Source organism: Rhinatrema bivittatum, chromosome 11 (assembly GCF_901001135.1).
Source record: "Rhinatrema bivittatum chromosome 11, aRhiBiv1.1, whole genome shotgun sequence".
Lineage (NCBI taxonomy): Eukaryota > Metazoa > Chordata > Amphibia > Gymnophiona > Rhinatrematidae > Rhinatrema > Rhinatrema bivittatum.
The window spans coordinates 48,274,114-48,289,591 of NC_042625.1; the positions used below are offsets into that span (position 1 = coordinate 48,274,114).

The 15,478-nt window shown below is 49.4% G+C and overlaps 1 protein-coding gene across 3 annotated transcripts in view; it reads right to left on the reverse strand.

Annotated features, from left to right (window-relative positions):
• Positions 1 to 1,730: 1,730 nt before the first annotated feature.
• The window catches only part of SEPTIN5 (septin 5), a 34,716-nt gene continuing 20,968 nt past the window's right edge, over positions 1,731 to 15,478 (reverse strand). For 2 of the 3 annotated variants that reach the window (XM_029619864.1, XM_029619866.1), the window contains exons 4-13: positions 10,758 to 10,854; positions 10,237 to 10,323; positions 10,024 to 10,147; positions 9,754 to 9,888; positions 9,128 to 9,245; positions 8,763 to 8,864; positions 8,574 to 8,670; positions 7,373 to 7,508; positions 6,115 to 6,217; positions 1,731 to 3,516 (exon numbers count right to left, since the gene is read on the reverse strand). In XM_029619864.1, coding sequence (XP_029475724.1) covers positions 3,460 to 3,516; positions 6,115 to 6,217; positions 7,373 to 7,508; positions 8,574 to 8,670; positions 8,763 to 8,864; positions 9,128 to 9,245; positions 9,754 to 9,888; positions 10,024 to 10,147; positions 10,237 to 10,323; positions 10,758 to 10,854 — 1,056 coding nt within the window. In that variant the 3' untranslated portion in view covers positions 1,731 to 3,459. Of the gene's footprint in view, positions 3,517 to 6,114; positions 6,218 to 7,372; positions 7,509 to 8,573; positions 8,671 to 8,762; positions 8,865 to 9,127; positions 9,246 to 9,753; positions 9,889 to 10,023; positions 10,148 to 10,236; positions 10,324 to 10,757; positions 10,855 to 12,553; positions 12,755 to 15,478 lie in introns of those variants that run through there. The other variant, XM_029619865.1, reaches the window with a different exon arrangement.

Consider the following 15,478-nt stretch of genomic DNA (forward strand, 5'->3'; position numbering starts at 1 on the left):
CAATACAGACAGCGAGAATCTGTGCTCATAGTGATTCTGATAACATCTTGCAACAGAAGGGCAATACAAGAGGGGGATGTGGCTCCAAAGAACAGTATTAAGAAGAGCACGAGCAGTAACATGAAGAGACCGAGATCATTCTTATCCTACTCTTACAAATCCACTTGGGAGATGCTGCCCCCAAAGCATAATGATGCCAACACCACAATCCTCACCAGCACAACCCCAAGGCACTGCTCAGTACAGGCAGACAGTGAAGCTCGAGCGGTCATCTTCTTTTCTACTATAAACCAAAAGGTTTTTGCCGTCACATCCGGAGGATGCAGCGGTAGTTTAGTCATTGTTACAATGCACTTTCCAAGACACCAAAATGACATGTAGGAAGAGACTGAACAGATCCAATCTGGCAGCCGCAGAGGAAGCCTAAGACCGGACACCTGCTAGGCGACTTCTATCAATCTAGGGCAACCTAAAGAAATCTGAGATCATTATAGTCCAGAAAGGGATGAGAGAGGCCCATTCTGAGATCTCCGCTCTTCCAAGGTGCTTTAAAACAGCAGCATTGTTTCAGGGTCACAGACCACCTTTTTTTTGTGTGAAAAAAATACAGTCATGCATTTGGGGTGAAGACATCTGAGGGAGCAATACACATTGGGAAGGTGAAGAGCTGATGTGCACCGAGCGAGACCTCGGGGTGACAGTGCCGATGAAACAAAGGTAGCCAGAACCAGGAGGATGCTTGTGTGCATAAGGACAGCTATAATCGCAGAGCGAAAGGAGGTGATAATGCCCCTGTACAGACCATGGGCAAGGAATGCTATGCTCAGGTCTGGAGGTCGTGTCTCAAAAAAAAAGACAGAGAAAGGCTAGAGTCAGTCTGAGAACGTCAACCAAAATGGTGTGAGCATCACCCCAAAAGCCGTAAGAGACTGAAGGGCCTAAATATGCATACCTAGAGGAGAGAGACAGAGGGGCTATGACGTAGGCGTTTAAATACCTGAAAGCTATTAATGGTGTACAAGAGGTAAACCTTTTCCCAATGGAAGTAAAGCTGTAGATCTAGGGGTCATGATGGGAAGCTGCCTAGAAACAGGACAGCCAAAAAAAAAAAAATGTGGCTCTCTTAGGAGCAAGGTCAGGAAATATTTTTTCACCGAAAGGGTGGTGGATGCCCGGCCTGCCCTTTCAGAAGAGGTAGCGGAATATAAAAATGTTCAGGAAAAGCCCAAAGGATGAGGATGAAGCACCCTGGGAAAACTTGCCTGGTGTGGCAGCTACAGCCCAAAACGGCCGTGGCAGAGCTTCATCAGGACTCGAAAGAAGGCAGCGGAGTCCTGCAGTGCGATAGACCTGGTCGTGGCTTGGGACAGGAGAGGGAAGCGCGAGGCAGCCTGCAACGATTCTCCCCAGCGCCGCCGTGGACTTGGGGGAACTGCAGATAACTGCCAGTGACTTGGCACGTCCTGTCCCAGGCCGCGGCCAGCCCTTTCCCAGTCAGGGTAACCACATCTATGCCAAGAATACAAAAAGCGAGGCTATTTAAAGCTCCGCGCAGCGAGATTCACGGGGGCACTGGCCACGCGGGATCTCTATTGTCCGTGCCAACTCGTTCTGCAAGGTCTCCCCACCCTGCAATAAGTCTCTTGGTTTTTCCAGGCCCTCGCGTTCCCCTCCGCTCCAGCTTCAGCACAGCTGCTGCTATACAGAAAGTCCATGCCAGGCCACACAGGTTATATGCATTTTTTTTTAATTTATTTTCACCATCAGTCCCTGTAGCAAACATTAATAAGAGTAATAATAATGTTAAATGACATGGATATGCGTTTATTTTGCTCACAACAAAGTGTTGAATGTATTTTTGCTAGGAGAAAGAGCTGAGGATCAGTGGAGCACCACAGGGCAGAGGACACACAAGCATGCATCGTCCCTGCAGGAACAACGGGAGAAGGGGTGATGGGAACAGGAGCTGCTCACGTTCACCCAGCTCCTCATCAGACTGCAATCCAGCCCTGCTTTGCTAATTCTCAGCCCAGGACCTCTGCTGCGGCACTGGGTCGGGGGTTTGGGAATTTGCACATATGGACACATGCCAACATACACTGCACCTTATACACAAACACACACACACCCCTTAAATACACACACTTTACACACCCACCCACCCCTCTGCACTCACATTCCTTACACACACAGACACCTTAAATACACAGACACCCCTTGTACACAGGTGCACACACAGTCACACATGCTTTTCACACACAACCCGATTTGCTAATTATCTACCCCTTACGTGCGTTTGATCATCTAGCTCTCATTTACAAGGGGCAGGTGACTGAATCCAAGTGTCTGAAAGAATTCTGGGAGAGTTAAACATTTGGATCTCTTCTATCCTGGAGCCAGATGCAGAAAGCTCTGCAGCTCTAACTGTTCAAACCCTACAGAGGCAGTGGAGCGAGGACAAGCCAGGAACAAGGTGCCCACAGAGCTCCCAGGAAGCTGAGGCATGCAGAAAGCAGCTCCAGGTGATCTGCACAAGGGGAAAAGGGGTCGTCAGAGGGGCAACTGAATTTCCAGGGCCCCGGGCACTGCACCCTCCTAAGGTCGGCCCTGAGGCAGTTCCCACCCCTGCAATCAGCCTGCCCTCATTTCACCACAAACACAATTCCAGGTCATGAGGGACAAGCCACTGGTCCTGGCTTTCCGTCTCCCTCTGCTAACAATTCTCGGATTTCTTCTGCTTCAAGACACAAGTTCCCAAAGTGGGCCAGGCTCAGGGTGTCACTCCCTGGCACACCCCCACTTCAAAGTTATGCATTCTGATTTGTCAGACAGACATCATGTGACTGAGCAGCTAACCACTCCTTTCGATGCACCGCGATTGCATCACAGGGCACCAACCAATGGAAAGTGACTTTAATAACTACCGATGGCATCCCAAAGCGCTCTCAGCTCAGGCAGCGGAACAGAGAGGAGCATTGCAAAAAGCCAGAAGTGAACCTGCCTTCCAATTCCCACATCTCAGTGCAATAGGAGCAGGGGGGGTAAGCCTGCAGCCACTTGGTCCTAGAAAGAAGAGATGGGTCCTGGCTTGAGGTAATAAGTGCCCAGCAGGGGGTGCCAGTGAGGCCATGGGGGGTTGGGAGGGAAGGGGCTGTGCCAAGCGCTGCGGGAGATCATTAGTGCACAAGAAACAGGGATTCTCCAGTCCATAGTCAGTCAGGAATAGAACATAAATAACTGCACAGTTAAAAAAATACAAAAATTTCTAGCAAAACTGGAAATGTGAAAAATGTGAAGCATGGATCTTGGCAACAACGAATGATTTCAGTAAACTGTTGAGCCCTCCTGGTCCCTGGGCAGAGGGTGAGAGAGGCTGCCTCGCTCACCAGCCTGTGCCCCAGCTCTGAGAAGTGACCTGGAGAGGTCGAAAGTCCCCATGGACTACAAGCCTTGTGCCCCTCACTGCTCCTGCATCTGCTCCTTCATCTTCTGCAGCATCTCCTGCATTCTTCGCAACTGAAAGAGAGAAGGAGAGAAAGAGAGCAGTTCCCCATCAACTCGAATCAGAGAGCGGGAACACAGTGAGAGAGAGGGGGAGCATACAGGCTCAAGATACATGAAGAATGACGTTGCTGAGCTCTGGAGAGTCCCCGGGTCTCATCGTCAGGCTGGGGGGAGAGGCTGTTTCTCGGTTGCGGAGGATGTGTGGACGACTAAGGGACTTCTTTTCATAGACTGTTATTCTCATTACTATTTTTAGACTTTGTATTGTGTTTTATTGTTGCATTATTGGATTTGATAAGTTACATTTTTTGAAGTCTGAGGTTTGTCTTTTATGATTTATGATCTTTATTTAATCTGATGGGTTTTTTTTTTTTAATATGTGTTGTGTGATATTTATTCCATCTAGCCAAGAAAGCCTTGCTAAGGAGCCAATGCAATAATAAAAAAGTATGCCCAGCCTAGTGGATGGGTTTACACATGGTTGGACGTGCATTCTGGACGTGCTAGACTAGCACTGGATGCAGTAAGGAGATAGGGCGTAAGTTTTGGATGCGCCTAACAAACACAACCCAATAGCGCCCATCAGATGTTAATTGATGAGGGTGAGGACACTAGCTATTACCCCCGATGCAATAAAGCGCTGGGTACCCAATGCACGCGTTTTAACACGGCAAATTTAACTCCAGCCTCAGAGGTGGAGTAAAGTCAACTCACAGTCAAGGGCTCATGAAAAAAATATAAAAAAATAGGGTTCTCCGTGTTGCAATAAGTGTGTCCTCCTCCTCCTTAGTATTATTGTGACACTAATCTACTGCCTGCAGTGGAGAAAAGTAAATGTATATTTTGACTTAAGAAACCTGTTTTTCTTATGGCCACACAATTTAGACTCTCATACCAAGGGGCTCCCAATTTTTTGCTGAGGTTGCTGAAGCGAATTAGAACAAAAAGAGAAACGGGATGAAAATGGACGTGCGCATTGAGCGCGCATCGCAATAAAACTATTGAGTGCCACAGATGCTCAATTCTGCATTAGCACGCCCTTTGTAACGCTGTCTCTCATTTAAATATTGCATCGGGCGCCCAGGGGATGTGGCTGCGTGCACGGTAAGTCAACGGGCACTCAATACTAGCACTCGTTTTCAGCACACATTTTACTGCATCAGCCACAAACCATTAAAATATGGACAAAATAATAAACAAAACGTAAAAGTTAAACACAGTAAAACTAACCAAAAGCTTGCACTTTCTGGTGGAATAATTTAAGATCTGAAACCTCGAGGACTGGTTGGCAATGCATTCCAGAGTGGTCCCCCATTATGGAACATGCAAGCTGCCTGCCAGATGGGAATTACCAGTAGAAATCCAATCCTGAGAGCGCAACAACTGCCCTGGAGCAGAAAACTGCAAGACATCTCGGGAGTATTGTGGTGTTCCATTCATCAAGACCTTAAAAGGAGCCCTAGAAGCCACTGGCAACCTTTGTAAAAAGGAGCTGGAAAAGCCGCATTGTGGAAAAGCTGCAGCACTTTGAGTTGACTCTTAGGGAGGTCCTCGTAAGTGATCTCCAATAATCTGATGGTGTAATTGCTAAGCCTGCACCACCCTCCTAAAATCAGAACGCTAAAAGACACTTCAAGCACCTGATAAGCTGTAGTTTCTAAAACTGACCTGAGCTGGGGATCTAGGCGCTTCTTTCATTGGATTGGGTGCATTTTATTCTTGCACTGTAGCTATTATAATATTACAATTTGTTTTATGTTACACGTTTAATAAACTGCCTTTGGAAACGGCAGTTTATTAAACACAGGAATGAATACATTCACAAAACACTGTGAGGAAGGTGGAGCAAATGTTATTTGCAGTTGAGTTCCAACTGCAAAGGAACAAGGGAAAGTAATTCACAGATTTCCCTCTCTATTTCCATCTTTGGATCCATGGAATATTTTGAATGCTAAGAAATAAAACATTGGACATTGAGAGCAAGGCTTCCATGCAGACTCCCTTCTGGGAAGAATCCTCCCTGGTATCTCTCATCTGCTGAGCTGGAACTGCTTTCTAGTTATCAGTGCCAGGCCCCTGGCTCAGCTGCTTCCTCCAGCCCAGTGCAGAGCCTAGGAAATTCCAGCAGAAAAGCTTTATTCTGCCCCTGCTTTTCTCTTCTAGTTTTAAAACTTCAGTTCTTTCTTTTGGCATCTTTGGCTCTTATTTGGCTTTCAGCCCCATGACTCTATTGGGAGACGGTGCTGTGCGCCTTCAGTCCCAGCTGCCCTGGCTTATCCCCCTGTGCACTTCCTCCTTCCTTTCTCTGTAGCCCAGGCATCACGGCAACAGGTCTCTGGCTAGGGGTATGGACTGCAATTCCCTCTGCAATCTGGCACAAAGGCACCCCCTAGGTCAGTAGGTGTTGCTGTTCTGAAATGACATGGACTCCCTCCCCTGTTGGGCTATAAATGCTCCTTATATTCATCCCTCGCCAGGCCAAAAATAAAACAAACATGAGCCACCCACACAGGAAGCACTGCCACGGGGTCACTCCAAAGTGATGGGTGCTGGAACCCTGGCTCTGGAGACACTTCTGAATCATGCAAAAAAATAAACAAAGCATCTCACCTCTTCATCTTTCATTTTTATCAGTTTCTCAGTCTCTGCATCAGGGGTGGGCAAGGGCAGGATAGGAATAGGGCTCTCGATCCTATTATCCTGTGTCAGCTTACTGCAGGAGAACAAAAATGAAAATATTTTAATTTATCACACAAACCATAGTAAGTAGTGTTCATTGGACTATATTTATCAAACTGTCATGTGTTAACACAGCAATGAGGCCTATTTACTAATAGCACTGTATCCCGTGATGCAGTTTGATAAATACACGCCAAAGGTAGGAAGATATTTGCCTTTTGCTATTCTTACTTTGGCCACTAGATGGTGCTCAGAGTCCATTAAGCTTGCATGCCTGAAAATCAGAGGCCACTCACACTGTCCCTGGCCAACATACTATAGAGAAATAAATGCAGTTTGGCTATAAATCCTCCATGAGATTCTGGAGCTCTCACCTGCCGCTCAGTGCAATGGCAATGTCACCTCAGAAGTATCAGAATTATTTCCAGAAAGGTGACAAACTCTCCTTCAGTAGCTCAGTGGAAGGAGAAGATTCTCATGCTCCAGCCCTGGGTTTCTGTTCCACTCTCCCTAAGAAATGCACAGATATAATGCGATGGCAATTCAAACTCAGCCTCTCCCCAATGTCTGCAGCCTGAGGGATTTTTTTTTTTCTTGGCCTCAGTAATCAATTTTTCACCTGCCATCTCTGAACCTGCAAGGTGTACCCTCAGTGTCACTTCTTGGCCATCAGGGGCCATCATGACAGCAGCATCCGTCTCCCTCGCTCTCTCTCTGGGCCCACCTGAAGCCCCTTTGTGACACACCCAGTCTAAAACTGGTCCCGACAGATGGGGGGGGGATCTGAACCCTGATCCCCTGAGCTGCAGCACACAATGCTATGGCTTGAGCTGCAGGCATGGACCCTATAGCCTTTAAATTGCCAATAAAGCTCTGCAAATAACGCCCACATATTGTGATTTATTAGGCAAGAACAACATGATGGTTTTCTAGACATGCTGGGGGGACGGGAGGAAGGAGGATCTAAATAAAATACGGGAATCAAAACCAGCCTCAAGTTGAGGTGTTCTTCCAGGGGAAGTCACTTATTTTTCACTCCATCCCTAGCACCTCAGTGGGAGTCAATCCCACAGCTCAGGGACAAGCTTGCTGCTCGTCTGCTCTACACATAAGCATCAATTTTTCCCTGCACTCTGGAAATGATAGGGGAAGCTGTTGACTCTGGTTCTGCTTTGCGGCTTGGACTCACCTAGTCATCTGCTGTATGCAGTGAGCTCTGTAGTTCTCATAGTGAACATCGCAGGTCACGTCCTTCAGGTCGTGCATGTGGGTGCGGATCAGCATGTTTCGCAGCTTCACAAAGTCGCAGTGCGCCTGATTCTCCACTGCGAGATTAGAGGGAGGGGGTCATGCATGGCAGTGAGTCCAATAACTACACCCATCACCCCACCAAGCACCAACCAAACCCCAAATACACACACAGCGCCATTATATCTACTATTACTAAGCAAGCTCACAGCCACTTACAGGCACATAAAATCTCAAAGATAAAAGCTGAATTTTCAGAAGGGTGTAGGATGCTCACTTTGGGATTTAGGAATAGCCCACCTAAGTTTTAGGACTCTAAACATAGGGGAACTTTTAGCTGAAAACTTTGGGTCCTAACTTATTGTAAGCTGCTTAAATTTAGGATCTCAGCTTCATAGGCTTTAACATTCATATACAGAGAAAACAAACAGCTCATTTACTAATAATGAATGTTAACAAGTGGCACAGTTTGATAAATGCATCCGTAAGGTCCAAGTAGATATTGGCCTTGTGTTTCTTGCTTTAGCAACCAGATGGTGAACTAATATATAATCTCTTAAAATCATAAACTTCATAAACACTGCGACAAAATGTGATATATTAACAGTTTAATCTCTCCCCACTTACAATCCCAGAGACATTACTTTCTAAAATATATCAAAACCCCTTAGGATTACATAAACACCAACCAAACCCTAAATCCAAAGAGTTCCTCCCAATTACCCCCAACCCAACCCCCAAACTGAGGATTCACCAAAATAAGATAAGATTGAGAGCTCCTTTCAATTCACCTCTTCCCCCCGACACACCAGAGGTGAATACGATATCTCCTCCCTTCCTAAGATCAATGCAAACCGTTCTAAACTCCCCCCCTACCAAAGGAGCGGGGGGAGTTTCCATCACCATCCCCACCCCATCAGGGGCAATCAAACCTCCCTGCCTCCCCTGCAGCTGCCCCAGGAAGTAAACCCCAAGCAATAAATGTTCTCTGCTCTTTCCGCCACGGGAGCACCAGAGGCTTGTAAATTCCCACCTGGCTGCTGCCGCCCTCCGGGGTCATCCCCCAAGCTTCCCGAGGTTGGCCCCCAGGGGTGCACAGGCAGAAAGCCAAGTCTTCCTCCTCCCGGACGGCAGGGACTTACCTTCCACGATGCCCCATGGGTACAAGCGACCTCGGACCCTCTGACCTCTGGCCTCCACCACCGTATTGCTGCCAATGACCGCAAAAGGCGCACTTTCCTGAAAACAAGAAGAAAGCCAAAGTGTCATGAGGCCCGCAGAAGGCGCGGCAGCAGAGTCCAGGAGGAGAGAGAGAGAGAGCGCCTGCTTACCTTCAGCTCCCGGTCCTGCTGCTTAAACTGATCGTCCTCATCAGAGTCGCACTCCGGGAACTGATAGACTTTAATTCCAAACTTGTCGATCTCTTCTCTGATCTGTCCCCAAACGGAAAGAAATGATTTTACCACTTCAAGGCTCTCACCAGCGCTGCTCCTTCCTTTTCACAAAACTATTTAACTGCAGGGCGCCTGGGAGCCCCCTCCAGCACATCGTTGCCCGTGAAACCTCTGTGCGCGCACGCGGCCTAAAAGGTTCCCGGGGGCCGCGTGGGTCCGAGGTGGGCAGGGAGGGGATAATGCCACAGAGTTTTTTTTCTTCCCAGCTCATGCAAAATTAGCAGCTCCGGGTCCCAGCTCACCCGGTCTTTCAGCTTGCGGATCTCGCCGGGGATCAAGCAGTCGGCTTTTGCGATCAGCGGCACGATGTTCACCTTCTCGTGGGTGGCCTTCATGAAAGCCACGTCCACCGGCCGGAGCCTGCAGGGAGGAGCGACAGCAGCAGAAGGAGAGAAATGCCTGAATAAATCTCCCCCCCCCCCCCCAAAAGCCTCAAGCCCATCCCTTTTAAAGGGCTCAGCTTCCTGGAAAGACGAGATCTTGCACTTGAGCGACCCCATGTTTTGCTGAGGAAGTCTCTTTTCCAGAAACTGTGAAGAGTTTATTACGCCTGACCGAGTGAGAGTCCCGATAACCCCTAGGGTAGGATCACGGTCACACACCCATGCACATGTGTATCTGACAGAGCCTGGTGCCTCCCATACATGGAGCGTCGCCCCGTCAAGTAAGAAGCATTTGCAGTCATGTGATCGACTGATCCCAAGGAAACACCTTGGTATGCTGGAGCAGGACTGGCCACTCTGTCCTTGAGAGGAAATGGGACAGTAATAGCTGGAGAGCTCAGCAGGAGCACTTAATGCATCCTTACTGCTCAGTCGTCCCCCCCGGGTGCTGCTGTCACGGAGAACGTGCCCTTAGCGTGTCCTACCCGTGTCCGAAGGGTGAGATGAAGTACAGGCAGCAGTGCACACGATTGTCCTGGATGTTCTTGCGATTCAGGCCGCTCTCATCTCGGAAATACTGCTCAAACTGCTGGTCGATATAATCCGTGATGGGCTTCCAGCTGCGAGGGAGAGACGAGGCAATGAGAAAGGAAGCAGAGTCTCTTCCCCGCTCCCCGAGCCTCCATCCCATTCCCTGGAAAGGGACCTCCCTTCACCCCACCAGATAGAAGGAAGCCCCGGGAGAAGCTACGCACCACTCGGTGTTATTCACAGCATCTGCAAAGCCCGGCGTGTCCACAATGGTCAATTTAAGTTTCACTCCCTTCTCCTCAATGTCCACAGTGTGCTTCACAATCTCCACAGTCTGGTTAATTCTCTCTGTGCCAAGAGCAGTCACAGGATGAATTGGGGGGCAGGGGAGACAATAATACAGCTCTGGTTGCCCCCTCCCCCAAAGCTCCACCTACCCTCTGCATTGAGGAGCTTCCGGTCTTTGTAGAGGTCTGTGAGGAAGAGACTGTTCACTAGCGTAGATTTTCCCAGGCCCGATTCTCCTAAAAGCACAAAACATGGAGTAAAAAATAATTTTAGCAGACATGAGATACGGAAAAGCCTCAGAGCTCATGGATCACCAAGGACATTCCAGCATCTCGCATGACCCCAGCAGGCAGCAGTGAACAAACTGAGTGCAGCCACGGTGCCCGCCCGGGAAGAAAGCTTCCTGAATCAGAAGGTGTATGTCCAATGCAGAGAAGTGACAAGGCCACCTCGGCGTGAGCTCACAATCTAGCCACGGTCACTCCTACTGCAACCTCACTGGAGGGGAGGCCAACCAGCACATCCAGTTACACACCCCCAACCCAGGAAAGGCCCAGGAGAAGTCACTAGAGCTTGGGGAAAAGAGCAGATTACCAATAATATTTTGCAGGTCGTGCCGAGGCTTCACTCCAACCAAGCGAAGGACTTGAGGATTGAGAAAGAGTCTTACCAGCCACCATCAAGGTGAAGTCAAACCCCTTTTTCACCGATTTGCGATGCACCTGGTTGGGCAGGGTAGCAAAGCCCACGTACTGCTTCTCATGGTCCTGGGGATGGAAGAGGCAAAGCAGCATTACAGGATGGAAACCCAGTAGATGGCCAGACGTGCAGAGGACGGCACACGTCTACGACCCAGTCAAAGGCACAGACTACTGTGGGGGAGGGGACAGCTATGACTCCAGGTCCACAAAATGGAACCATTGGATCCAATTGCCTGGGCCTAAAATAAAATCAACCACATGTTAGCACTGTGCCTTCAGGCCCTGCTCTGGTTTATCAACCCAGTGCATTCTGGGATTTGTAGTCCTGTTTCTCCTTTTGAACTCAGGAATAGCTGAAGAGGTGCTGGACAGATTTCTTGCCTGCTTCCTTAGTAACTGGGGTCTGCGGCAGACACTGTTCTGTGGTCTTGAAGAAAGAAGACAGAAAATGTAAAAAAAAAAAAAAAAATGAGAGAGAGAAGTATGCTTCAGGAAGTGCTGGGGCTGCAAGCCTGACGCCATGTAATTAACATACAAAGGTTGCTAGATTTCCAGCTGGAAGGAATGAGGCCTGCCAGAATCTGCAGGGTGTGAGACATAGGCCTCAGTGTTCCCCCTCTCTGACAGTATGAGCTGGACCTGGAGGAGGGGGGGGGGGCACATGACAGCCACAGACCACCTCCTTCCAGTACTCATCTGATGGTACCTTGAATTTAGCTAGTCAGCCTCAGCTCATGGGCTCGCTCTCCTATAACATGCCCCTCCCCTACACAGGGTGATGGATCATGTGGTTTTAGTCTGCCACTAGAAATTGGAAATGGCGTGGCTAGGATGTGCTAGCCACACTCAAGCCTTGTACTGCCAAGGAGAAGCCCTGCTCACAACTGACTGCATGGCCATGAGGCCAGACACCATCACAAGAACACAGCGAGCTGGGTGTGGTCCCTCCAGAGACGTTTTTCCATAAGAGGTAGAGCAGAGCTCTTACCTTCACCCAAGTCCCTGAATGTCAGGGAGTCTCCCTTATGGGCCCCAGCACTTGGGAGAAGGACATGCAGCCCAGGGATAGCAAGTGCTAATTCCCCAGCTTAAGCTGCAGGACCCAAATGACTCTGCAGCCCCACACATCAGCTACTCAGGGAAACTGCTGACCCATCGCATATGTTCACTGCTGGCCGAGGGCCCTACTCCTTCACCTCCTATTAACAAAAGCCGGGCCCCACACCCTCCAGATCCTCAGGACCCATCATACAGCCAGACCCTCATAGCCCTATGGCCTCCCTCAGAAACCCACTCCCCTCCAAACATAAGCTAGACCCTCACAGCATTGTGGCCCCCTCTAGGCTTTTCTCCAGACCCTTGGAGCCCTGCAGCCCTCCTTTTGCCCTATCCCCAGACCCAAAGGACTCCTATATAGCCAGACCCTAACGGTCCTGGCGCCCTCTTCCAACTCTCCCTGTGTCCAGTAGGAGATCTGAGATTAGGGCTTGGCCAGGACGTGGACACGAGGAAGATTCCGCTCGAACTGGTCACAAGTTACCACCAAACAGTGGCCATCAGGTTACACCAGCCCTGTGCCTGTCACGTGTGTGTCAGGTCCCATCATACACAGGCACCATCAGCATCACCCATTCCGCAGTGAGGACAGCCACCGGCCTGAACAGGAAAGCAGAGCCAAGAGGTGCCAGCGAGCCTGTCCTCACTACACAGTGTCCCGGTCAGACAGGCTCTCCCACTCCTGCGACGGGGCGGCGCTCTCCCCTACCTTGATTTTGCTGGCCCGGTGGCTCCTCGGAGCCAGGTTCGGGGGTGACAGTAACCGCTCCACCAAGCGGGTCTGCATGATGATGGAATCCATGGCTGGGGCGGGCAGGGAGCGGCCGAAACCCGAGCCTCGGCCACATGCGCTCCAGCTGCGGGGCGGGGCGAGCCCGGGGCATGCAGGGATTTGTAGTGCAGCAGCCCGGAGACCCCCTTCCCATCTAACTGCGACGTGTTGTACAGTGCTGTGTAAAGCACAACCTCTATTACGGGGGAGGAAGCAGCAAGCGAAGGAGCACGGATCCCCCCCCCCCCATGTCAAAGCCTTTCCTGGCCTTTTACCGAGGGGGGAGCGCTGTAAAGAGAGCAGGAACACAAACAGGGCAGGGAGAGTCTGCAGCTGCTGTCACGTGACCCAGAAAGCCCCCTCCAAACCACAGCTCACATTCCAGCAGAGAGGAGGCTGCACTGCCCTTTCTGGCTCCCAAAGCGCAGATTTCTGCTGCTGACTAAAAATAGCATTCCCAGCAACAGGAAGCAGGGGAGGGGGAGCCGAGATCCTTGGGCTGCAGCGAGAGAAAGACACAACCCCCACATCACCCTAACCAAGCCCTCCTCCTCCACAGAATCTCTCCCCATACACACACAGAGACACGCATCTTGCACAGCCCTACTCCCTCTCCTCTCCCTCATGACCCCTTTGAGTTAAGGTGCAGGAGGGGAGTTTCCATCTCTCAGGCGAGCATGGATGGGGTTGCCTCCAGTATAAGGCTAGTATTGGTCAGTCAGTCTGTAGCCAGCAAGACCAGTGGGATGGCACTAGAGTTCCGCACACATCCCCTCCCAAAAAAAAAATAAATTATAGTGTCCTGTCCTGTTCTCTGCATCATTCCACTGTCCCGGATGATGCTAAGAGCCCAGAAACCAGGGACTGTTGCACCATTACTGCTATGTAGCACCAGAGGCAGGAACATAATTTGTTATCACTTGTGATGTTATCAGCTGTAACTTTCACCCGTGTGAAGTCCTAAGAAGCCTGCCCCAGTATGTTCCCTTATCATTCCTCTTAACCCTGGTTAGAAGTCAGGCGAACAGGGAGCTCCTTCTAGGTGCATCAGTAACATAGGAAATGTTAGCAGATAAACACCAAAAAGACTCTCTAATCTGCCCGACAGTGATTTACATGCGTCTACCCAAAATAGATCAAATTCCCACATGGAACCCACTTCCAATCCTGTCGTGTCTCCTTTAGGGTTACAATGGTTCCTTCCTTCCAGACATGATGCTCTTCGGCTGACCTCCGAATAAAATACAAACCTCTTGAGGGAAACAAATTCTAAAACAGGATAAACTGGGACCAAGCAACAGTCATGTTGCATCAGCATGAATCTGAACCAGAAGACCCAGAGACTAACCCTCCAGGAATGGGAGAGAAGGGAGAACTAATTTAACAGCAGCCAGAGATCCACCTAGTAGTTTTATGAAAAATGCCTCGTTCTGTAACCTCTCCACCTATCTCCAGGAGGAAGACCTGGTTCCCGCTGTCACAGCCTCAACCCATAACCTCTCCATCTATCTCCAGGAGGAAGATCTGGTCCCTGCTGTCACAGTCTCAACCCATAACCTATCCATCTATCTCCAGGAGGAAGACCTGGTTCCCGCTGTCACAGCCTCAACCCATAACCTCTCCATCTATCTCCAGGAGGAAGATCTGGTCCCTGCTGTCACAGTCTCAACCCATAACCTATCCATCTATCTCCAGGAGGAAGACTTGGTCCCCGCTGTCACAGCCTGGTCCTGTAACTTCTCCACCTATCTCCAGGAGGAAGACGTGGTCCCCACTGTCCCAGCCTGGTCCTGTAAGCTCTCTATCTATCTCCAGGAGGAAGACCTGGTCCCCGTTGTCACAACTTGGTCCTATAAGCCCTCCATCTATCTCTAGGAGGAAGACCTGGTCCCCACTGTCCCAGCCTGGTCCTGTAAGCTCTCCATCCATCTCCAGGAGGAAGACCTGGTCCCCACTGTCACAACCTGGTCCTATAAGCCCTCCATCTATCTCCAGGAGGAAGACCTGGTCCCCACTGTCACAGGCTGATCCTGTCTGGCTCATACCTCATTACTGGTACTTAAATCCACCACAAGAGGGAGCCAGGAGATAGGACAATGTGTGACCAAAGGCTACAGAAGTGACTGAACAGCTCTGGTCCAAGACTCTTCTAATACTTGACATAATAATTTTCAAAGTCATGTACTACTTCCTAAACTTTCTATAGTGCTACAAAGTGTACACAGCACTATACAGATACATGCAAGAGACATCTGGCTCTGTGGAGTTTACAGTCTACTCAAGAGTGACAGACAAGACAAATAAGAATTTGGGGTGAATCGGAGATAAGATTAAAGTCTGAAAGATGGATTACTAGGTGTGGTTTAATTAAAGACAGGGACAAATTAATCTAATTGGGTAAAGCTGTAAGAACTGAATCTTTGTCCCACAAGACAGTCTATATATGAAGAACAGGAAACAGGGTGGGTGAGTGAGGGAGAGAATGGGAGGGCCCAGACATAAGGGTAAATAGCGATGTATGCACATTAATTGCCTTTCTTAGAACTAAAAGTACTTGTGCGCACTACCTGCACTTAGGGAAGTGTTCGTGGAGGCATTTGTTGGTGGGATCAGGACCTTGTATGAACTAGCTTGCAGACAGTAATTTCCTTGAAAAATCTCCCCACAGAAAACGCCAGTGCAAAAGTGCCCAGGTGCTTTGTAACCACAGTGAGTTTCATGCAGACTCACTCTTTGCAACTAGATGCAAGTTCATGAGTAAAAAGTACCCAACGTGAACAGATTGAAACATTTCCCCTATAATATATAACACATAATATAATATAATATAATATATGTGTCTCACGTGACCTGTTAACTGAT